The sequence below is a fragment of the Fonsecaea erecta genome (genome assembly GCF_001651985.1).
Source record: "Fonsecaea erecta strain CBS 125763 chromosome Unknown Scaff1, whole genome shotgun sequence".
Taxonomy (NCBI): domain Eukaryota; kingdom Fungi; phylum Ascomycota; class Eurotiomycetes; order Chaetothyriales; family Herpotrichiellaceae; genus Fonsecaea; species Fonsecaea erecta.
Window position 1 is genome coordinate 42,637 of NW_017387244.1, and position 23,505 is coordinate 66,141.

Sequence of the window (23,505 nt, forward strand, 5' to 3'; positions counted from 1 at the left end):
TCACATGGCGAGAAGACGAGATGTTGGGCACTCTCAATGGTGGCGGACCAGCAAGGCCTCACATGGTGCAGACAGGTTTTCAGTCGAGGAAAAAAGGAATCTGTCGGTCGGAGTTGAAGGCAGTCCCGAAAGGACTCGACCAAGATGGATTTGCACTGAGAACACCTAGAATCATGATTAAATGGGCTTTCTTATCATGGCAAGATGAAGTGAAACAGCTCAAGACAAAAGATACAGAACTCTCAAAGCCGCTTTTGACAGTTCGTGCGCTTGAATGGCTTAGTCCGCTCCAATTGCAGTCCAGGGCATTCGCTTTGAATCAGGATATTTTCATGCAGTGTTCCTTCCAATACCCGCTTTATATCGCGCCAGAGCCCTATCTCGCGACTACTTATAATCGACAATCGGCTTTGGATAGGACTCGACCAAGATGGATTTGCACTGAGAACACCTAGAATCATAATTAAATGGGCTTTCTTATCATAGCAAGATAAAGTGAAACAGCTCAAGACAAAAGATATAGGACTCTCAAAGCCGCTTTTGACAGTTCGTGCGCTTAAATGGCTTAGTCCGCTCCAATTGCAGTCCAGGGCATTCGCTTTGAATCAGGATGTTTTCATGTAGTGTTCCTTCCAATGCCCGCTTTATATCGCGCCAGAGCCCTGTCTCGCGACTGCTTATGATCGACAATCGGCTTTGGATACCCGTTCATCGCAGCCAAATTCCCATAGCCGCGATTGTAAGGGTCATGGATTCCTTTGTTGTCTTCGATGTCCGCCAGCTCTGGCACCCATCTACGAATATAGTCCCCTTTCGCATCAAACTTCTCACTTTGAAGCAAGGGATTGAAAATTCGAAAATACGGCTGTGGGTCAGCACCACAGCTGGCACTGAAACCCCAGCCGCCGTTGTTTGACGCGAAATCGCCGTCAATGAGGTGCTCCATGAACCATTTTTCGCCCATACGCCAGTCAATCAAAAGGTCTTTGGCTAAGAAAGAAGCCACGATCATACGACAACGATTAGGCATGTACCCAGTATGTGCTGCTTGGCGCATTGCAGCATCAACGATTGGAAAACCTGTCTTTCCCTCGGTCCATTTGTTAAACTGATTCAAGTTGTACTCCCACTCGATATTGCTGTATTCTGGTTTGAAAGGTTTATACATGCTGCGAGGAGGTTTCAGCGATCAAGGCTTCCACAACAGAAAAGAAACAAGAGGGAAAGGAGCATAGAGCACTTACCAAACATACGGCCAGTGGCATAGGACATGTTTATAGAACTGGGAACCGATGTTAGCCTCGCCCGCATACTGCTACCGTTTGGAGGACGAGGTCACTCACGTCTCTCCACGCCACCTCAGCGATCCACATCGAGTGCCCTTGTTTCCGATCATCAGTCAAATTCTTCAGCGGAGCGGCTTCTCGAGCTTGTCTGACAACAGTCCGTGCGGCAAGTGTACCTGCTGCAAGATGTGGGCTTAGGACGGATGTCCCGTTGCCTCCCGGGAAATTCCTAGTATCGTGATATTTGGCGATTTTCTCAAGTACGAACTTGTGCAGTCGATCTTGAGCTTCATGTTCTCCTGCCGGCCACATACCACGGAATCTCACGCTTTCCTCCTTAGTCAACTGCTTCGACAGAGGCGCTGCCGGAATCTCGGTGTCGAATAGTTCTGAGTACTTCTCCCGAGAAGCTAGAGGATTTTTGGCCGGTGGAGGAAAATAGTCAAGTTCTTTCGGATGCTGATTGAGGTAGGCGCTCCATTTTCGATGCCAGGGACTGTAGACTGATATTGCCCCGCCGGAGCCGCTCTTCAGTTTTCCAGGTTCGACAACGCAAGTGTCGTGAACGACACTGAACGATATTCCCCTCTCTAAGCAGGATCTGGTCAGAGCAGCTTCTCTTCTGAGTTCATCCACCTCATACTCGGCGTTGCAGAACACATGCCGAGCACCCCAAGTTGTGCATAGCTCGGTGAGTCTCGATGGAACATGCCTTCTCTTCTCAACTGTCTCAACGTACAGCGGTATGTCCAGATCATTCAAATCCTTCTTCAAGACGAGGAGGTTGCGAAGAATGAAGTCGACGCGCACAGGGGCTGTCAGGTGAGCTTCGAAGTCTTGAGGTGATATCAAATAAAGGCCAATAAGGGGCACATTGTGCACCTTGGCCATGCTGCTTGCCAGATGCAGTCCCTTGTTGTCTGTGGTGCGCAAGTCACACTTGAACCAGTGAAGCACACAGTCACCTGGCTGTATCCGATCTCGATCTTCTTGTGTTCCTTTGATGGCTTTTTCCAATGTCTCTATGGGTCGCTCGATCTCGCCAGCATTATACGCCTCGGCACGCGCGTTGGTCATCTCCGGCGGATAATACTTGCGGAGGACGATGCCGTACTTGATCTCATTTGTTGAGTCTTTGTATTGTTTCGACAGAAATGAAGTAGGGCGTGGCTTCTTGACCGCAGAATTGATAGAAGCTGCCGCATCGTCTGCTTTCCGCTTAAAAGGGCGCATGGTTGGAAATGCTTGGTTTGAGACAACTTAATGTCTATTGTTTGCTTGATTATGCACTGGAAAGGTGGACTAATGAAAGCTCGTGCTCGTTGCAAAACGAAGCAGAAGTCCAAGACCAACCATCTCCGATAATCATGAATATGAAGGGTGATGTCAAGGGCAAGGATCGCTGGGAAGCGAGATCGATCTACTGTAGTTACAGTACAATGTGGGTCGATCTGGGACGATCTGGGCTACGCGATTCAGTCAGACATCACCTTTAGCGCCTATTACCTAAACCCTCAAGCGAGCCATCATCGATAGAGAACTCTATGATGTCAATATAATACTGGAATCAATCCCGCTCCTGCCGCTAATCGAAGATGATACTCGCGAGCTACTAGGGAGCTGAAGCAGCTTCACCTCGAGGGATGCGAGGCACCTTGCGACTTTGCACTCCGATAATATTCTCTCAAACCCAGTCGTGGGCTGTGATCTGTACGCTACCGGCAGAGTCAAACGGAAAATATGAGGGATATATCTGTTGAGAACTCCGTATTACCTTTTAGAAGATGGAACCTGTTTTGGCGCTGATTCATCTTCTCGAGGGAGGAAGAGAAAAGCGTTCTTTGTATACCATGTGAAAACAATGGCAACCGCAATCCTAACCAATGCCATTTCCTCTGTAGCTTGTCCCTTTTGTTTTTCCAGACCGTAGCCCTCAAACCCGTCTTTAAAGCGATCATATCCCATCATATATAGAGCCGAACTCCCCACGCCATCGCTGTCCATATGCACTAGCTTGAACAAATCTGAGACTTTAGATGCTCAGTCAAACAACAGCCCGCCAGTATGAAGCGCCCGGCACGACTGTGCCATTTTCCACAAATCTTCCTTATGCTCAGGACCGATAAGAGTATTGTTATACATCTGGCACGGATTGTTTCCTGTGCTCCTGCCGAGAGGGCGAGTGGCCACTGAGCACACTGTTGGGGCAATCATGATAAAGGTGATACGTCGCTTGAGTCCAACGCATCAATGTTGAGCTCTTTCGGTGCCGCCTGACCACTCTTTGATTGCCATACTTCATTTTCATTGGCCTGGGGCACCGCAGTTGAACTTCCCTCGTTTTCCTCCTCTGGTATTGTTGCACAATACTTCTTCAAGACTTGTTTGAGGGCAGGTCTTCGAATCGGCTTTGCCAAAAAATAGTCCATCCCGGAGGCCATACATTCATCTTCATTAGACTTCTCGGCAAACGCAGTCAGGGCGACAATAGGTGATTTGAATCCCATTTCCCGTATAAGTCTCGTTGATTGGATCCCGTCGAGATTGGGCATTTGCACATCCATAAAGACTAGATCAAACCGTTGCCCGCTGACCATGGATTCTCGAACCTTTTCGAAGGCTTCTTGTCCATCTTTCGCAATAGTGACATCTATACGACCGTGAGTTTTGGGTATTCACTGGTTCGGGGAACTTACCATAAACATCCTCCAGCCTCAACATGCGAAGCACCACTTCTTGGTTCACCTGGTTATCTTCCGCCACGAGCACGCGAACTTTTCGACCCTTCTGAGCAGCTTCATTTTCCACTTTCTTTATCTCATTGAGCTTTGCCTGCGATGAGTCGCTGCTTGTTGTCTTTTTGGCCACATAGGGTTGAGTAAACCCGACTATTCTTGGGACATCGGCCAGTTTCAGCTGGTCATCCCGCGCCGAGGGTAAGGAAGCCGTTGAGCCACTATGGTTGTGCGTTGTTGGGTCGGGTTGATCATGCAATGCTTGGCCAACAAGACTGCTGGCTTTGGAGGCTGTCCTGTGTGTCGAGGACGCCATTGAAGGGGTGCGCTCCGATACATAACGAAGCGGAATCCTCATAGTAAACTTGCTGCCAACCCCTACCTTACTGTCGAGAGAAATGTCGCCACCCATCAGTGCCGCTAATTGAGCACATATACTTAAACCAAGTCCGGTACCTCCATATTTCTTGCTCAGGCCAAGGTCGCCCTGTACAAAGGGTTCAAATATCATTTTCTGTTGTTCAGGTGGAATCCCAGGTCCCGTATCCTCAACCTCGAATTCGAAGCTCAAGTCTTTGGTGTTCACTGGTGGAGGTGACATAGATCGTTGCCTTTCCACGATTTTCGGTATGTGCGTCGTGCCTCCAGCCACATTAATGCTGAGTTTCGAATCTTCAGTTCCACCAGAATTTGAATGATTCTTGTCATGGTCTCCGCTATCTGGTAAAACCAGCGAGCCATCTGACATCCGAACTCGCTTATTACTTGAAGACTTCGATTTTCGCGAGTTGAGGGACGATTTCCGCGCGCTTCCTGCTCGACTGGGAAAGTTCTCGACAAGACCTGTGCATCGAACACGAACTGTAACAGAGCCATGCGCAGGAGTGAATTTCAGACTGTTGCTGACAAAGTTCATTAGGACCTAAGGGAGGTATTAGCAAACGGAAACTTGATCTTAAGCCAAAACATACCTGCAAAATCCTGTTCTTATCACCCCATAGGCACATATCCCTTACGCGGCCTGTGCCAACAGGTCCGTACAGTTTCTCTCCCGATAACTCAGAAGCGTCGCCAAAAGCGTCATTCGTCCCAAGGAAAAGTACTTTGAGATCTACCTGTGCCTCACGAGCCTGCTTTTCAAAGGTGGGCATTAGTTGCGTACTCAGATCGCTCAGTCTGAATTCCGCTTCGTCTATCGATAGCTGTTGTCCGACCTCATTCTTGCTGAAAGTGAGTAGATCAGTCAACAAGTGGAGCAGCAGATCTCCGGATTTGTAGATGGTATTGAGGGTTGACCGGATCCGGCCTAAATCATCCTCATTCATACAAACGGTGGTGAGGCCAAGGATACCATTAAGAGGCGTCTTCAATTCGTGGGAAATATTGGCGATGAAAAGTGTCTTGCTCTGGTTCGCCGCTTCCGCTGCCTTCTTGCTCTTCTCAAGCTCTGCAGTACGCTCCTTTACCCTTTCCTCGAGACGCTCGTATTGCATTGTCAGCTCGTCAGACATCTCGTTGAATGTGCGTGTAAGCTCGGTAAGCTCATCGGTGATAAGGTGTTTTCGCTCTGGCACTTTCCGAGGTATTCTGAACGTTCTGCGTCGCAGGTGGCGAGGAGTGGTCGCTCGTTCTGTTTGTTTCGTCTTGGTGATTCTAGTTAGAACACCAAAAAAGCCCTCCTTCCTAGCCACATCGCGTTCCTCAGCATCTAAGATTTCCTCCACTTCTGCTCCCTGCTGACCGATAGTGCTGGAATACTCGCTGTTATCGTCGGGTTGGTAAGGCTCGACGGTTCTAGCGGTTGCGGCTGCGAGATGTCGGATTGGAGTGATGGAATAGTGTGCCATGGGAAACATAACGGCTAGGAGCAAGCCGGTTACGGAAAAGACACAGATAAGAACAACATCGCGCAGATGATCGATGGGTGCAACTACCTCGTGGTGCGACTGTTCCACGACCACCACCCAATCGACGAACTTCGTAGATATCGTGGCATAGCCAGCGGAGATTCTTATCCCATCTTCGTTGTGGGTTGAAATATAAGCACCAGCATTGTTAATTGCCTTGTTATCTTTGCTCCATGCCGAAACAACCGCCCGATAATCTGAAGCAAGGAATGGCTTGGTGGCATTGTCGACACCGCTCCGAGCCTGGTGCCGATATCCCAGTGTAGCGTTGTTTTCGGGCGGCAGGACAAACCGGACGAGTTGAGACTCCACGTAGGACTTGCTAGATCCCCGAATCTGTCGCTCAAAATGATTATTCGACGTCGCCGGACCAATGAGAAGAGTCTCCCCCGTCTTATCCAGTCCTTCAGGGGACTGCTGGATTTCATAGATCATATCGGTATTGACCAGAACGGTCATCCATCCCAGGACATCGGACCGAGACGTGTTATTGATCAGCGGAACCGTGAGTGATAGAAGTGAATAGGTCTCGTTCACGACCAAAGGTCCTAGGAAAAGAGTGTCGTCAGGCCGAATGATTTTTCCTTGGTAGAAAATCGTTGAAAAATTAGTTCCCGGTTGCGGAGGGCCATAAGTCAGATTCGGATAAAGCGAAGGCGGGTAGCCCAAGCCCGGGTCTCCCAAGTAAACCGCCGAGCCATTCGTGTAGTTATACGGCAGTTTGATAGAGCCGTTCAATCCAAGCGCAGTGACGTTGAGTAACCCATTGACAGCGGTCTGGTTGCCATTGAATGCATTGGGATACAGTATCGCCTGAACAAGAACGCTGCCATTGGCCAAAGCGCCCTGGAGGTCATTCACAGAGCGCTGCCAATTCTCGTTTGATGTATTTCCTTCTCAACAGCATGATTAGCGGAAGCACCTTACGACGAAAGGTGATCAGAAGGATTACCCGAATTGTATCTTCCCAGAGCACTTTGGATTAGCAGCCGCGTGCTGATCAGCCTGGCCTGTGAATCATACAACAGCAGTGCGCTTGTGAACTGTGCTGCTTTGAGCGATGCCGTCAGGGACAGACCAGATAATCTGTAAACGCCAATCAGCACCCGGAAACTTCAGGAAGGACAGACATTTTGCCAGACCTGATCCCGGTGATGAAGTTATAATTTTGGAACCACTAGGCACAACTAATTCAGTGTTATCCGCCAGTACGACCTCCAACAAGACGTACCACAGCAAGTGCAAGAACCATAAGAGACGTCAGGGAGCAAAAGAGGACGAGCAGTCCGAGCTGCTCCCGTATTGAGATCCGCATGGCCGCGGCTGAACCCCCTTCCTTGCTCTTTGCATCTCAATTTGAACTGCGGCACGCGTCGTTCTCGGCCTGTCCTCAGCTTTGCGGTCGGTTCATCATGAGCGCCGCATGTTCAACGTCGTAGGTGCGCGAGATGGCCAAAAGGTACAAGAAGATCGGCTCTCGTCCTTTGGCCGTGGGTGCGGAGGAACAAGCGAGCAGTACCCGTCCACTGTAAAGACTTCGTCCACCGTAAAGACTTCGTCCACTGTAAAGACTTCGTCCACTGTGGCGGGCTGAAGAGTCAGAGAACTGGGTTGACCCCCAGGCGGGGTGCGAGAGTTGAAAACAGGACGACGGTCGGCAGAAAGTTGCAGGCAATAGGATTGACGGACGGAGGGGATTGGAGGCGCTTGCGTTCGAGACCGAGAATAGAGCCGGTGTTTTCGGAGCACAGAGTCAAAGGCTTCAGACAAAAGATAGCTGGACTCAACAGCACGACAATCCTTACTCGCACTTGCACAGGTGAAAGACTGACAAGACCTAAGGGCTGGGGGTCTAGGTGCGGGTAGAACGAGAGAGATGGCGAGACAGAGGGAAAAAGAGGAACGATCAACAGGTGTGAGTGTCGTGTCCACCCCCAAGCCGCAAGCGGGCGACAGAGCCGGCAAAATTGGCCTGCCGCCCGCCCTGGATAGTGGTAGCTTAGATGGCGAAGGCCCACGCGGTACTGTACGAGTATGGGCCTTTGGTGGAAGCCGACGCCACCAACACCGAAAAGGCCATGAAAACGCCACTTCTAAGCGAGAATACGAAGCTGCAAAGGGGGTTGCCCACCTATCCACCCTTGAGCATTCAAGTCTCAACTGTGCGCTAGATACTATTGGCACGTCCATCGAATGCAAGGACATTCAGGCGCAGAAGGGGGCTCGCAAAGACTGCCGCTCCAGCTACTACGAAGCCCCGTGCTCCGTTGAAACAAGTAACCTATCTTTGAACAAGGAGTCACTGGCCGAGGATTAATTGTGAGCGCATTCCAGTACGCGGCATGCCAACAGGAGGAGAAAAAGGAATTGGAGGCTCAGCAAACACTAGAAGGAGAGCCACGCCTTGAAACTCCACCATTATTCTCAGCATCAGCGACACTTCCTTCCTTCTGGAACCCCTCAGATGTGAGCAAGTTGATGTGCTTGCGCCAACCGGGAAATAGATTCATTTGGTAACGTGATGGTTACCCATGCGAATGTTTATCCTGTTGAGCCATCTGTTCCTCCTACACAAAATACGTCGTAAACTCGTATGATATATGTGCTCACTGCAACGTCTTTCTGAAGCACTGTGTCCCAATCAAAGCCCTTGGTCTTTGTAAAGTTCATTGCTTCCAGAAAGCCAAGCAAGAGTCGCCTCTGTCTGCATAGATTGCATGTTTAGTTCCTGGTCTTGTGATGCAGCGATCCATGTACTCACGTGCAGTCCTGAATCTAGGTGGATGAAGGATCCGACACCGTGGTGGCAATCATAAGTACTGTTGGTTTGAGATTTAGCGACACCTCAGTAAAATATGAATATGGGCCCAGCCGCCCCTTCTCCTGCCTTTACCCCTCATCTGCTCTTCTCTCTTTTGGCGTTTTTTCGAAATGGCGGGCCTTTGGTCTGGACGCGAAGGAAATTTCCTTACTGCCACACGATGCAAGGTGTCGAATTTGGACGGCGAGGCGATTTGTGAGGCGGAACAGGGTTTGCTAGTCGGCCACTTACAACTAAGTTCGGACCTCCAGAGCCTTAGTCCCACTGGGCTTTGCGCTCGAGACCCCGAGTAAGTTGCCCAACGAGCAAGAGCCCCATCAGCATTCAGCATCACGATTTGTGGGTGCCAGAGTGATTTTCGGCTTTGGCATGTCCAGCTTTGGCTCCCCTCCCCGCCAAACCTACGTTGTTGTTTCCCCAGCCAGCATGCAGCCTTGTGTTCACAACCACTGGATGTATGCCTGCTGGCTCGCTCAGGCTATATCGCTCAGATCCATCAACCGCCTTGGTTTAATACTGTCAATATCCTCCTTTCCGAGCAGTCTCCACTGATCCCATGAGTTGTTGGGTATCTCAGCCCAGGCGCATCCAGAATGGCCGAAACAAGTACGTCATCTGAAGCACAGTTCGTGTTGGAAAAGGTGAAACTGACTTTGGCTCCTGCGCAGGCAATATTGCGCCCATCATCAACGTCGCCGCTGCCGGCTTCAGACTCTCTCTGCTCCTAAACGCCATTAGTTCCGAGATTTCGAACGCCGGACTCGAGGTCAAGAACGTCTCTAAGGGCGTCACAATGTTCTCAATGACGTTGAAGCATACGGGCCAAGTTCTTCAGGCTAGGGACTCAGTGCACTCCCAAGAAGCTGTTGAGACAGCGAAGTCAATAGCAGACGAAAGCACAAGGGTATTTGACGAGATCAAGGATATGTGGGTGCGTGCAAGTGCGCAAGACGCCAACAGCACCACTACCTCCCTTCAACAAAGATTGAGACGGACTTTCAAGAAACACAGGGTTACATATCTGCTTGCACAACTCGAGAGTCTTCAGTTGAGTCTCTCAGTCATGCTACAGGTTGTCCAGCTGGGGAAGGTGATGGCGTCCACCTCACGAAGGTTTGAAACCCCGCAAAAAGTGTTAGAGACAATAGCTGACAAAGACAAATTATAGTGATTCCCCAGAGGAGGTCTTGTTGAAGAAAGAAGCTATCAGTCAAGAGCGCGCCGAGGCCCAGAATGCTGTTATTGTTCGCTACTGGCAGATGAGTAACATGGACATGTTGTTCGAAGCTTCCCAGCGGGAAGAGCAAGAAGACGGCAAATCATGCACCGATAAGGGGACCGCGGGAGTCATTCAATTATCGGTGGTTCCCATGAACAACATTCCTCAGAACGTTGGCAGCGCCACTCCCGAAAACGCCACCTCGAGAGCCTTGGTGAGACTTCCAGTCTTTTCTCTCGGTGAGCTTGATCACATGTTACATCAAATCAGGGACTCTCCGCGAGATATGGTTCGGGTATCCGACCGAGCAATCGACCCACTACTCGAAAGATGGACAATTTGGCGTGAAGTACGAGAAAGGCGCCACAACCGTGACTCTGGTTCGAGGTATGCCCCCTCGGTGCACAACCTCCAAGAAGACGATGAGGAGACGGCTTTCCATGAGCGACACCGAGAGTGGGAAGGCACCCCTCGCGGGTATTACCTGGAAGGCACCACAACCGACTGGAGGAAGCCAAATTCCGCATCTGCACGTCATGAAGCGTTCAAGCGACGGAAGCAGTACTCTGGATACCAGCCGAGCGTGAGTGCGGCAAGCAGCGACGTGGAGGATTCCCCAGGGGGAAGTAACAGTTCTAAAAAGCAATACTCGTCGCGGCACGTTCTAGACTCGGGTTCAGAATCGTCTGCCTCTGAATCTGAAATGGCTCAGCCCAAACCACGACGCAGGAGTAGCGGCAACCCAACTGCTGAATGGAAAGCACAAATCCCTGGCGGTGAAGCCGCAGCGGCACCCCATTATACGGCGCCGGTCCAGCCGCCGTCATGGATCACAGCTAATGGTATTGGTGGTGTCAATCGCCCGCCATCTGCTCAGCCCTCTGTGACTTCAGCCCAGTCAACCGCGTCCAGGTTGTCATCTCCGGCGTACCATCCGCCAGGCCATCGTCCTTGGGCAACACCCGACCAGAATCCAGCGCATCACAGTGTCTCGTCCCCTCTAATCCCGGCGCACATGCCCAGCGGCCCAAGTTCATTTGGCCCCCCGCAGGCTGTCAACTTCCCCCGTTACGGTGGTCAGATGCTTCCACAGGGACAGGGACAGCATTTTGGGTACCCACAACTCACTCCGTACACACCGCCTCCCTCTCAGACCCGATACATTTCTCAATCTTCACCCCGCATGGGCGTAGCACCACGACCAGTATCTCAAGATGGTAAATCCGCAAGGTCTCCCTCCCGATTATCCCAACAAGGTCCCTCTATGCGCACCCATGATGAGAAGAGACACTCAAGGGAGAAATCAACCAAACAAAGTATCCGCGAGAGTGCCACTAAAGGCCTTTTGGGGGCTGGAGCCATTGCAGGCTTTCTAGAAGCATTGGAGGGCTTGAGTCTTTGATCACGGGCATCTTTCTTATCAGTGTTTGAATAAGAGGCATCATAGACCTTAGTGTCGACTCCTTCCAATGTATTTGTTTTCCGACCTTCAGAATCTTGATGACTCGTGCCCAACCCAGATGGACCGTATGGAATCAATAGCCTGCAAAAGTAGACTGATTACGTCGATATTTTTCACCCTCCAAGCATGCAAGTCGCGTTATGGCCTTACATTGTCAAAGCCATCCTACCTCAACAATCCACCAGTATAGGCTAGACAGGAAAAGGGGGATATTTGCACCAGACATTCCAGCCTGAATTCGAACTCGTGGAAGTATTGTGACATAGGACTCGACTTCTCTGAGTATTCTGGCCTTTATCCTTGTGGAGAGTGTAGGCCCTTTGGAACGTAAGATCCTCGTAGCGGGCGCAACACTGGCGAGCATGTAGCTAGGAGGTACCGAATAAATATTTTCTCTACAAGAGCTTTCTGATCTTTGGAGAGTCCGTCCGTAACGGCGCTAGGACGCTACCAGCTTTCAACCTGGTACTATATTAATAATGTTAATATGATTATTATATCGCTTAGTCTCCCTAGGACGGAGATTCGACCTGGATCTGTTCCTCTCGGAGCAGCCTGCCGACAACTTATGTGACAGAAGACGTCATTTTGAGGTACGGCATCCACGAAAGCTCACTCCGGATGAGGTTGCCGTTGCTGGCTGAACCGACGACTATCCACCTTCCACGAAGTAGAGTGTCTTGAGAATTAAAGTAACCGTTTGAATCCTCCTATCCTGCAATCGCAACCAGCAGAGGCCTGCCGTACGGATTCGCCGAACGCAGGTGACCCGGACAATGAGGTCACTGTTCGCTTTGGCGGAGGTGGCGATTGCTATAGAGCGGTGTGTGCCCCTGCGGGTTCGATGCCTATCTACCCGCAGCGTTGTACTTGAGAACAACGGCTACGAGAGCTTCTTTAGGTCTTCTGTTGTCGCAAGCAGACAGTCATGAAAGTAGAGCTGGGAGCAGCTCGTTCTAGAGATAAGTGTCGTCTGGAAGTGACGAGGATAATCGCTGGTAATATAGTAACTACATGTAGCCACATTGCGAAAACTTAACCGTCGATGTCCAGCGATGATAGTGACCAGGTGACTGTATAGATTTGTACGCACCGTTTCAGCTTGAACTCAAATTGCGCATTGGGAATAACTGTGGCAGTAAACCATTTCTATGGAGGAATTTACGAATATGGACAACTAGATCCATGCCTGTCGTGACCATCAATTTAGCAAAAGCTGTAGATCGTCTTCGCATTATCGCAAGGCATCCACATGCCTCTCAATGCTAAGCGTTGTCTCGTCGCGTAGAGGCTTGGATTCGGCTCGTGAGGTGGCTAGCCAAGAATTGGGTTAAACCGCTCCTCATTGTCCCCGCGCCCTGGGCCCAAGGGAACCAATGCGCTCGATCCCAGGGACCCCTCGGGTCGCTTTGAGACACCCTCTCCATGCAGCCTCAATTTTGGGCGGTGCCCGTTGGTTGTGGCTCGTGGCGGCCCCAGGCGTCTCTTGTGCATTTTCCCACCTCACCCGGTATCCTTCTCTGTGCCCGCTGATGCCTTTTGGGCATCTGCAGCGGCGATCTCGCCTCAGGAGGTTCACAGTTGCACCTATGTTGCGGTGGCCGTCCACCACAAACCCTTACCCACTAACAAACCTTCCTCCCTTCCTCAGGATCGAGGACTGCCTTACATTTTTCCCTATCGTTACTCCTATTCCCATCCTCCCGCCCTGCGTTCTCACCGTGTTTTTAAACGCTCTGTCGCCGAGCGACCCTCCATCTGTCGCTTTCAGACCCTGTTGTCTCATTCTACCTAGACGATCCCTTCGGCCGTTCGACCGCGTCGCCCTTAGCGTCTTTTGGCATGCCCAAATCCATCCCACCAGTTGCCCAGCCCAACCCATCCAATCGTCCCGTGTCTACTCTCGGAATCGCTCCAGTTACCACCTTCACATACATTTCCAACTCTGCAACCACCTAACGGCTCGTACATATATCCTCTGTCGAGTGTAAAACGACGTGTCCGTCACTGATCACTGGCCTGCGAATCGTCTCCGGTGAACAAAGTGGCTCTCCGGCCATTTTGTGTACGCTGCTGGACGCAGCCCAGAATCAGGGCCCTTTGGCATACCCAAACCACCTGCCACCATTCCGTGCCCACCGCGCCTCATGAGGAGGAACACCCTATAGAGGATTTCGCATCGTCCATGTCTCGCCCGGACGAGACACTGGTAGCCGCTGCGGCAATTCTGCGTGGACTGGCCAAAGGCTCGACCTCCTCGACCTACACCAATGGCCTGAAGCTTCCACCATACAAGCTTCCCGGTGAAGATACACCAGGCAAAGAAGACTTCGAAGCTGAAATAGCCGCTCTTGCAAGACGCATACACTACCTGGAATCTCGGGCGGACGTCGTCGGTCGCTCACTACCAGACACACCAGGTGAATTCCAGAGTCCTGCCTCGCCTTTATCCCGCCCAGTGGAACCTCGAGGTTCTCTGGGCGAACCTGGCGCTGATTTCTCTGCAGACTCTGCTGAGAGGACACCTACAAGCTCAAATCATTCGAGGCGTGTCAACAATCTCCTTGCCGCCAGAGACTCCTTCCGACCCTCGGAGCCGGACCGTGCAGTCAGCGAAGATGATATCAGCATATTGCGAGAACATGTTGAAAGGCAGGCGGAGCAGATTAAGAGTCAGCGAGACACCATTGCAGAAATCAGTCGCGGTCTGCGAAATTCTGAAGAGCAAGCCAAACAAGCTTTCATGCGGGTAGAGAATGAGGACGTCTCGATCTTAGAGAGAGAACTGCGTAAACACCAGCAAGCCAACGAGGCATTCCAAAAAGCACTACGTGAGATCGGCGGCATCATTACTCAGGTGGCCAATGGTGATCTGTCCAAACGAGTCCAGATCCAGGCAACGGAGATGGACGATGAAATTGCCGCCTTCAAGGTCACCATAAACACTATGATGGATCAGCTCGAGATCTTCGGCAGCGAGGTTACTCGTGTCGCCCGCGAGGTAGGCACCGAAGGCATTTTGGGGGGACAGGCTCAAATCAGTGGAGTACATGGCATATGGAAGGAGTTGACGGACAACGGTATGAGCTCCCACATGTTCCTTTAGAAGAATTTGAACTAACTGTGAATCAGTCAATATTATGGCAGCGAACTTGACCGACCAGGTCCGAGAGATCGCAACAGTCACCAAGGCTGTCGCACGCGGTGATCTCAGTCAAAAGGTACAAAGTCGCGCAAAAGGCGAAATTTTCGAACTACAGCATACAATCAACACCATGGTTGACCAACTTCGAACATTTGCCACCGAAGTCACTCGCGTAGCAACAGATGTCGGAACGGAGGGTGTTTTAGGTGGACAAGCTCAGATCGAAGGTGTCCAAGGCACATGGAATGAACTGACCAAGAGCGTGAATGCCATGGCCGACAATCTCACAACACAGGTTCGAGACATCGCAATGGTCACCACAGCCGTGGCAAAGGGTGACTTGACACGAAAAGTCACAGCAAGCTGCAAAGGGGAGATTCTGCGACTGAAGATTACGATCAACAATATGGTTGATCAATTGCAGCAGTTTGCGCAGGAGGTCACAAACTTGGCCAAGGAGGTCGGAACCAATGGCGTGTTGGGAGGTCAAGCTACAGTGCACGACGTCGAAGGCACTTGGAAAGATTTGACGGAAAATGTCAATGGCATGGCAATGAATTTGACAACCCAGGTTCGAGAGATTGCTGCGGTCACCACCGCTGTTGCCAATGGCGATTTGTCAAAGAAGGTTACCGCCGATGTCCAGGGCGAAATCCTCGACCTGAAGGTGACCATTAATTCCATGGTCGATAGATTAAACACTTTCGCGTTTGAAGTCAGCAAAGTGGCGAGAGAAGTCGGCACAGACGGAACTCTTGGAGGGCAGGCGAAGGTCGACAATGTCCAGGGCAAGTGGCGAGATTTGACCGACAATGTCAATACGATGGCTTCGAACCTGACAGACCAGGTGCGAAGTATCTCGGACGTCACACAAGCCATTGCTGCTGGAAACCTAGACAAGAAAATCGAGGTACAGGCGCAAGGTGAAATCTTGACCCTGAAAGTCACTATCAACAACATGGTAGACCGCTTAGCCACCTTCGCCCATGAAGTGCGAAGAGTTGCTCGCGACGTGGGTGTCAATGGCAAAATGGGTGGTCAGGCCAACGTTCACGATGTCAGTGGCCGATGGAAAGAGATCACAGAGGACGTCAACACGATGGCCGAGAATCTGACCGCCCAGGTTCGTGCGTTCGGTGAGATCACGGATGCGGCGACGGAAGGAGATTTCTCTAAGCTGATCAGCGTCAATGCATCCGGTGAAATGGATGAATTGAAGAGGAAGATCAATCAGATGATTTCAAACCTCAGAGACAGCATTCAGAGAAACACGGCGGCACGTGAAGCAGCCGAATTGGCCAACCGGACAAAGTCCGAATTTTTAGCCAATATGTCCCACGAAATCAGAACCCCTATGAACGGCATCATCGGCATGACACAGCTGACGCTGGATACTGATGATTTGAAACCGCATTCGCGAGAGATGCTCAACACCGTCCACAATCTCGCCAACAGCCTGCTCACTATCATTGACGACATCCTCGATATATCGAAGATAGAGGCCAATCGCATGGCCATTGAGGCTATTCCCTACACCATCCGTGGTACCGTCTTCAACGCTTTGAAGTCACTGGCTGTCAAAGCGAACGAGAAGTCGTTGTGTCTGGCATTTGATGTGGATAACTCAGTGCCGGACTATGTGGTCGGCGATCCATTCCGGCTGAGACAGATTATCCTCAACTTGGTCGGCAATGCGATCAAGTTTACTGATCAGGGCGAGGTCAAAGTGACAATCAAGAAATCCAAGGACCTACTATCAAACTGCGCAACTGACGAATTTCCCTTCGAGTTTGTGGTTTCGGACACAGGAATCGGCATCCAGTCGGACAAGCTTGACCTCATATTTGACACTTTCCAGCAAGCGGATGGCTCAACGACAAGGAAATTCGGCGGTACCGGTTTAGGGTTGTCCATATCCAAGCGTCTGGTTAACCTCATGGGTGGCCAAGTGTGGGTGACCTCCGATTTTGGCCATGGGAGCGAGTTTCACTTCTCGTGCATTGTCAAATTCGCGACGGACGACATCAGTGTCATCAGTTCCCAGCTCTATCCTTTCAGGAAGCATAAGGTGCTCGTGGTAGACAAGGGAGTTTCCAAGTTCTTCGAACGAGTCCCTGCAATGATCGAGGAGCTCGGGCTACGCGTCAAGGTCGTGAAGGACGAGACAGAGGTGCCGGACCCTGTTACAGTCGCCGTCGAACGGAACCGCAAAGCCACCGATGGGGGCTATGATGTTATCGTCATTGACGAACTTCAAACCGCGCAAAAGCTGCGAGAACTCGACAAATTCAAGTACATACCCATGGTTCTGCTGAACCCAACCGTATCTATCAGCCTCAAAACTGTACTTGACCTTGGCATTGCTTCATACATGACGACGCCCTGTCAATTGATTGACTTGGGTAACTGCATGATCCCTGCTTTGGAAGGCCGGTCCACGCCCGTCATCAAGGACTACAAGAAGTCACTCAATGTTTTGTTGGCCGAGGACAATGAGGTCAACCAAAAGGTCGCCATCAAAATCCTGGAAAAATACAACCATGTGGTGACGGTCGTGGGCAACGGCTTGGAGGCCGTCAACGCCATCAAGAATGACCGATTTGATATCGTGCTTATGGACGTGCAAATGCCGGTGATGGGTGGGTTTGAAGCCACGCGAGAAATTCGGCAGTATGAAAAGGAGAGGGGACTGCCTCGAACGCCCATCGTTGCGCTGACTGCCCACGCCATGCTCGGAGATCGAGAGAAATGCATTCAAGCACAAATGGACGAATATCTGTCAAAACCGCTCAAACAAAATCTGCTTATGCAAACGATCTTACGAGTGGCTTCCGACAGGGTGACAGATATTTTCAACAAACAGGCTCGATCAAAATCTAATGGAGCTGGTAATAGCAATGGTGGTAGTACGGATGGAAAGGAGGTCTCGTCACAAGCTAAAGCCGGAGATTCTCGAACGACATCGAGCTTAAGACCTCCTTTTAGTGAGAGATCCGTGACATCGTCAGGACCGGTGAATCATGGCAGTGTTGAGAGTCCCTCCTTGGGCAAAGATGGCGAGCCCGATCCGATGTCGGCAGCTAACAGCAGCGTACGTTCGATGTCATGGTCGGGGTGAAGACAAGTCAGAGCTAATCGGCGTGATCAGGTTCTTTTGAGGGCTCACAGTCAATGAGGATGTTCCTTTGTGTTTGCTGGACCTCTACACTTCTCCCAATGCATCAATTGATGAGATTATGTTTGGGGCATTCGTATTGTTGGCAGCGTGGAGTAATTCAGGTTTTGGCTCTTCTTGGATGTTTGCATTGCGATGTGACTTTCTACTTTTGCTTTGCGGATCTCCCAAGGGTTGATGCGGGATGAGGTGGGTTATGCGAAGGCCGCTCAGCTTGTGCAGTCTCCGTATGGTATCAGCCGAAAACGTTGATGAGCAGCTGGGTGCTTGTAGGAAAAGACAGACCAGGCATGGCGGGGACATGGGTACGGGACTCGGTCGGGCAGAGATCCTGTTTACGGAGCCGAAGCGAGTCCATAAATCGCTCATATATTTCTCGAATCTTCATGGAACGAACCGATCTTGTTCGTTCAAGGACTTGTACGCAGATGACCGCAGATATGGATATTTTGGAATGTTCTCAGTGTCCTTCTTCCAATCACTTGATCGCAGCGGAGTCAATATGCGTCGTTGATGTAGCGGAAACCTGTTGAGGCCATCGAGAATCCCCCAGTCTTTCCGGAGACAAGAGGAGCCCCGGATTTCCGAATCGCCAGCACAGGGAACTGGAGGCTGTACGAAAATGTCAGTGTCGACTGTGTTGGACAGGTTAGACTTGTACGAAGGTAAACGCCGAATCAATTGCTGCGACAAAGTTCCCGCCGACGTCCATATTGTGACGCATTCCGGCATGTTACAGTATATGATTTCCGCTCATTCTCGCCCATTGTTCACGCGCTACCGATCAGCTCGTTGACGTGCACGATATCCCTCGACTTGTTGAGTCCTAGCTTCTACTGGAACTACTTCCGAGATCCCCTCCATCCCTCGTTTGTGCGAAGATCGGACACATTCACTATGAGTCGTGCATGAACGAAAGCACCCTCCCTGCACCCGAATATGTCACACGCCATCGACGAGGGCGCTCCGCCTGGTGCTGAACACTCCATGGGCGAGCACGGCCTGGTTGAAGCTCAGGTTTCTCGAGACAATGGACCGGCGTCCAATCCTTCTGCCACTCGCCTGAACCCACGAAGTTGCGTCACATGCCGTCGCAGAAAAGTCCGTTGCAATAAAGAAAACCCATGCGCGAACTGTGTAAGAGCGGGGATTGAATGTGTGTTTCCCGGTCCTGGTAGGGCACCCAGAAAACCGAGGAAGCCGCCTGATGCAGAGTTGTTGGCTCGCCTGCGTAGGTTAGAAGGTGTTGTCCACAGCCTCGGTGCCCAAGTGGATGAGAACGGACTTGTGTCACCTGCTCCCACAGGGTCGACAGATATGAGGGCACGCTTCGGTGAAGTGCAGTCGGCAGACTCACCAGTCTCCGATCGCTCAGACCAGAAAAGACAGTCTATTGACAAACATTTGGGGCGCCTAGTGATCAACGAAGATCGCAGTCGCTATGTGAACAATGCATTCTGGACAGGCATGAGCGATGAGGTGCTTTGTCACACCTTGATTTGTGTGTGAGAGCTCCAGCTGACAATTTCGACAGATTGCCGAGATGCGGGACTTGCTCGACCCGTCAAGCACCGAAGATGAAGACGAGGTCAACTCGCCCGACACCGACCGCCAACCTAACCACCAAGCCTTCCTCTTTGGTTACTCCTCAGTCATGCAAGACTTGAGGGAGCTGCATCCCAGTCCCAGCCAGATCTTCATTCTTTGGGAAGTTTTCAAAGAGAACGTCGACCCTGTGGTTCGAATACTCCATCGGCCTACGGCCAAAACAATTCTCATGAATGCTGCGAGCAGTATCGACCGAGTTTCCAAACCAGCAGAAGCCTTGTTGTTTTCAATCTACTTCGGGGCAGTCGTGAGTTTGACTCCGGAGCAATGCCGGCAACTGTTGGACGAGGACAAGCAGTCTTTGCTGAAGAAGTACCGGTTTGCAACAGAACAGGCTTTGGCCCGGGCAGATTTTCTAAATAGCTCCAGCCTCATGTGCTTGCAGGCACTGTCATTTTTCCTCATATTTGTCCGGCATTGTGACGATTCAAGATTGGTATGGGCACTGGGAGGTCTTGCTATTCACCTGGCACAGTCGCTGGGCATCCACCGCGATGGAACCCACTTCGGACTGAATCCTTTTGACACAGAAATGCGACGCCGATTATGGTGGCAAATTTCCCTGCTAGACAACCGGGCAGCCGAAGACCACGGCGTCGATCCTTCTTTTAATGACCAATTTTACGATACCAAGGTCCCTGCGAACTTGAACGACGACGATATCTATCCCGGAATGAAGGACTGGCCGAAAGAAAGAGTCGGAGCAACCGAGATGACGTTCTGCCTGATTCGATATGAAATTGGCTTGTTTTCTCGACGCTTCAACTTCGGTCCTGGATGCAGTACATCGCAGGTTTCCGAGCTGTCCTTGGTCGAAAAGGAGAAATTGATCGATGAGTGTCACCGGAAGCTGGAAGAGAAATACCTACGACACTGTGACATGAATATGCCTATATATTGGGTGGCAGCAACAGTCGCCCGCCTCATCCTGGCCAAGATGTGGTTGATGGTCCACCATCCGCGAGCGTACTCGAATAACGGCGAGGGATCACCGATGCCGCCAGAGATCCGTGATCGAGTCTTCATCACCTCAGTGGAAGTGATAGAATTCTCGCATCTCCTCGAGAAGAACGAAAACACGGCGAAATGGGGCTGGCTATTCAGGACATACATGCAATGGCAATCCGTGGCATGTGCGTTGTCAGAGATATGCGTCAGACCCCCTGGGCCCGATGTAGATCGAGCATGGCGGGCGGTTGAATCGGTCTACGGGGAACGAATGATGAACTACAAGTATCAAAAAGGAATGCTGTGGAAACCCTTGCGGCACCTCATGGCCAAAGCAAGGGCACGAAGAGCAGCGCAACAAGCCCAGTCAAACCAGGCCCAACAGAAGTCAAAAATCATGTTTTCCGAGATAGGCGATTCAACCCCTATGGAACGGTTTATGGGAGACTTTCCAGCTAACCCTAGCACGACCGCCATGGAAGCATTTGGCATGGCCAGCGAGCAGCCCTACAATGCAGGAATGATCTTGGATCCACAAGTACAAGAATCTTTTCATCCGGCAAGTGGCGGTGCGATGGCGGAGAGTGGTAACACCATCTCGCAGGACAATTCCAGCAGTGCGGGCGTGAATTGGACCCCAGAGCATATGCCGATGGAGAGCAATGACATTTTGGACTTCGGATGGTCACCGTCTGTGGGTGACTTCGCCGTGCGGGGAGAGCCTTTTCAACGATTTTTTGTTACTGCTCAAGAAAATTGGTTTTGATAGGTCATGTGAAAGGGATGTATGTAGCTTTAAGGAACTCGTATGCCAGAATATCAAGAGATTGCCTCCTTACCCTCCCCCATGTGCAACCAACTGTCGGTGCAAGAGGAAAATCCATCTGCAGGTGAGACGGATAGGTTGACTATGAGAAGGCCGCCAGTTACCAGATGTGGCATGGCATGGCTTATTGACGAGATCTATTTTGGGACGGCGGCGTGAAGGGGAATCTAGATGCTGGAGCTGTTGCTTGTGGCTTGTCAGAAAGTAAGCGCCAGTTGACCAAAACCGCTCTCGCAATTGGTTCATGGCCAACGATTTCTCTGTGGGCACCACAAGCACAGAGCCAAGGGGGCTCAGTGCCTTAAGAGGCTCTAAGGGTCAGATTCCCACTCTACTGTGCTAAGCTTCTCGGAGCCCGTAGCGTTTGGCTTAGGTGGATTCTGGCAGGCTCACCAGGCTAGTGTCCTGAATCTGATCGACTCGATAGGCGTTGGTTTGGGCCCCCAGGCACTGACCACTAGGCTGAAGGAAGCGCCCAGCTGCCCCTGTCCCTTGCCCAATTGAATGGATATGCTAAGCCTTTGAAGCTGCACCACACAGGTCCACTGGTTGCGAGGGTCCAGAAGATCCATCTTTCCCCATGCATCTCTTTTCAGCTCCAAACAACATCTGAAACCCGCTTCTTCTCAAAACAGACGCCTGTCGCCTGGCCACTCGTGGTGTAGATCTCTTTATCCTTTTTTTTTGGTGATAATCCCACAGCGCCTGCTGACTTCGAATCTTTGTTTTCCTCCTTCTCACCCTCCCATTCCCCTCCTCTCACATCTGTGTTCTTTCCTTGTTTCTATGCCGAGTCTGAAGCCATCTCGTTGCTTGCCTTCGCTACGTGCCCAGCATTGATCTGTCCTTCATTGAACCGTTCCAATCCCATTTCTCCGGAATATACGTATAGTAATCTCCAAGCGCAGCTGCAAGCATGCCATCTCAATCCCAATCCAAGCTCAGGATCATGATCAGCCTGTTCTTCACCAGTGAGTCGCAGTCCCTTCCTATCCCAGCTTTGGAGAGGAGCCATCCTTGCTGACCATGGCGCCGTCTTTCAGCCTTCTTCCTCCTAGCGCAGGCCGCTGTTCCCTCATCAACGTATGTCGGGCGAGGCACCTCACCGGATCCAAACGATAATATCACGGTTTCTATCAACGTGCCGAATGACAACTCCGACTCTCTCTTCTTCCACTTCTCTGCGCCTGCGGGCCAGGCATGGGGTGCCTTTGGCTTCGGCACCCAGATGGCGGGAGCTTTGATCTTTGTCACATATGCGTCGCAAAGTGGGAACAACGTCACAGTCAGTCCTCGTCTGGGAAAGGGCCATGTCATGCCCCAACATACCTCGGATGTCCAAGTGGACGTGCTGAGTGGCAGTGGTATCATTGACGGATCTTTCGTTGTCAATGCTAAATGCTCCAACTGTCGAAGCTGGGATGGTGGGAATATCAATGTGGACAGCACGAACCAGCCCATGATCTGGGCCGCTGGTCCAACAGGCTCTCTGTCTTCCAACGACGTCAATGCCCAAATCAAACAACATGAGGGGTACAATTTCTTCAATATAGACCTTAAAGCTGCAACCGGCACTGGCGGCGTCCCGGTCGTTGGCGCGTCCTCGGACACGGTGGTTGGTGGCGGTCCTGTTGGTGATTTTCACCGTGGCGCCACTGGTTTCCACGCGTTCCTCATGGTTGCGGCCTTCTTGATCGTCTTTCCAGGAGGATATCTGTTCCTTCGCGTATTTGAGAAGGTGTGGCTTCACTGGGGTATCCAGTCCTTGGCCCTGCTCATGACTATTCTGGGTATGGGTGTTGGAATCGCCATCAGCAAGAGAAACAAGATTGTGAGCAAGAACCACCTTTTTTCCAGTCTCCTGGTTGGGACTAACATATCTAGTCTCCTAACTTGACCGCTGGTCATCAAATCCTCGGCTTCGTCGTTGTCGGTCTCGCGCTTGTCACCTGGATTGTCGGACTGGTTGGGCATCGCATCTACAAGAGGACGAAGCAGCCTGCCAAGATCATGAAAGGACATCGTGTGCTGGGTCCTGCCACGATAACCTTAGGTCTGGCCAACTGCATCGTGGGTTTTCGCTTCGCCGACAACACTCGCGCAACCATCGTCTTTGCCATTGCGATGCTCTTAATGCTCATTTTCGTCGGAACTGTGACATTCTTCAAGCGCCGCCAGCAACAGCGAAAAGCGCCTATGAACACCCCAGCTGCGGCTAACTTCCGCGAGGGCCAAGCCGAGCCGCCCAACTATACGGGTGAGGCGCCACTACCTCTCTATGGTCAAGGGGGAATTCCCCTGCAGAGCTATGCGAATAATCAGGCCCCTCCTGTGTATCGCTAGGAACATGAGCCCGCGGGTGGTCTGGCTCAG

At 51.3% G+C, this 23,505-nt stretch overlaps 6 protein-coding genes across 6 annotated transcripts; 4 read left to right on the forward strand and 2 right to left on the reverse strand.

The window, feature by feature from the left end:
• Positions 1 to 616: 616 nt before the first annotated feature.
• AYL99_00012 (hypothetical protein) lies at positions 617 to 2,519 on the reverse strand (the record flags this gene model as incomplete). Its single annotated transcript, XM_018831528.1, has 3 exons — positions 617 to 1,169; positions 1,245 to 1,282; positions 1,344 to 2,519. 3 exons carry the CDS (start codon positions 2,517 to 2,519, stop codon positions 617 to 619), a joined length of 1,767 nt encoding a protein of 588 aa, XP_018697407.1.
• Positions 2,520 to 3,496: 977 nt separating this feature from the next.
• AYL99_00013 (hypothetical protein) lies at positions 3,497 to 7,243 on the reverse strand (the record flags this gene model as incomplete). Its single annotated transcript, XM_018831529.1, has 6 exons — positions 3,497 to 3,936; positions 3,983 to 4,943; positions 4,993 to 6,821; positions 6,881 to 7,014; positions 7,071 to 7,105; positions 7,160 to 7,243. The coding sequence occupies 6 exons, from the start codon at positions 7,241 to 7,243 to the stop codon at positions 3,497 to 3,499; spliced, it is 3,483 nt and encodes a 1,160-aa protein (XP_018697408.1).
• A 2,099-nt stretch (positions 7,244 to 9,342) lies between these two features.
• On the forward strand, positions 9,343 to 11,370 carry AYL99_00014 (hypothetical protein; the record flags this gene model as incomplete). The annotated part of the gene is made up of 3 exons (XM_018831530.1): positions 9,343 to 9,355; positions 9,418 to 9,862; positions 9,918 to 11,370. The coding sequence occupies 3 exons, from the start codon at positions 9,343 to 9,345 to the stop codon at positions 11,368 to 11,370; spliced, it is 1,911 nt and encodes a 636-aa protein (XP_018697409.1).
• Positions 11,371 to 13,615: 2,245 nt separating this feature from the next.
• On the forward strand, positions 13,616 to 17,750 carry AYL99_00015 (hypothetical protein; the record flags this gene model as incomplete). Its single annotated transcript, XM_018831531.1, has 3 exons — positions 13,616 to 14,510; positions 14,563 to 17,666; positions 17,724 to 17,750. 3 exons carry the CDS (start codon positions 13,616 to 13,618, stop codon positions 17,748 to 17,750), a joined length of 4,026 nt encoding a protein of 1,341 aa, XP_018697410.1.
• Positions 17,751 to 19,067: 1,317 nt separating this feature from the next.
• AYL99_00016 (hypothetical protein) lies at positions 19,068 to 21,072 on the forward strand (the record flags this gene model as incomplete). The annotated part of the gene is made up of 2 exons (XM_018831532.1): positions 19,068 to 19,229; positions 19,285 to 21,072. 2 exons carry the CDS (start codon positions 19,068 to 19,070, stop codon positions 21,070 to 21,072), a joined length of 1,950 nt encoding a protein of 649 aa, XP_018697411.1.
• Positions 21,073 to 22,048: 976 nt separating this feature from the next.
• On the forward strand, positions 22,049 to 23,475 carry AYL99_00017 (hypothetical protein; the record flags this gene model as incomplete). Its single annotated transcript, XM_018831533.1, has 3 exons — positions 22,049 to 22,103; positions 22,176 to 22,963; positions 23,017 to 23,475. The coding sequence occupies 3 exons, from the start codon at positions 22,049 to 22,051 to the stop codon at positions 23,473 to 23,475; spliced, it is 1,302 nt and encodes a 433-aa protein (XP_018697412.1).
• Positions 23,476 to 23,505: the final 30 nt, after the last annotated feature.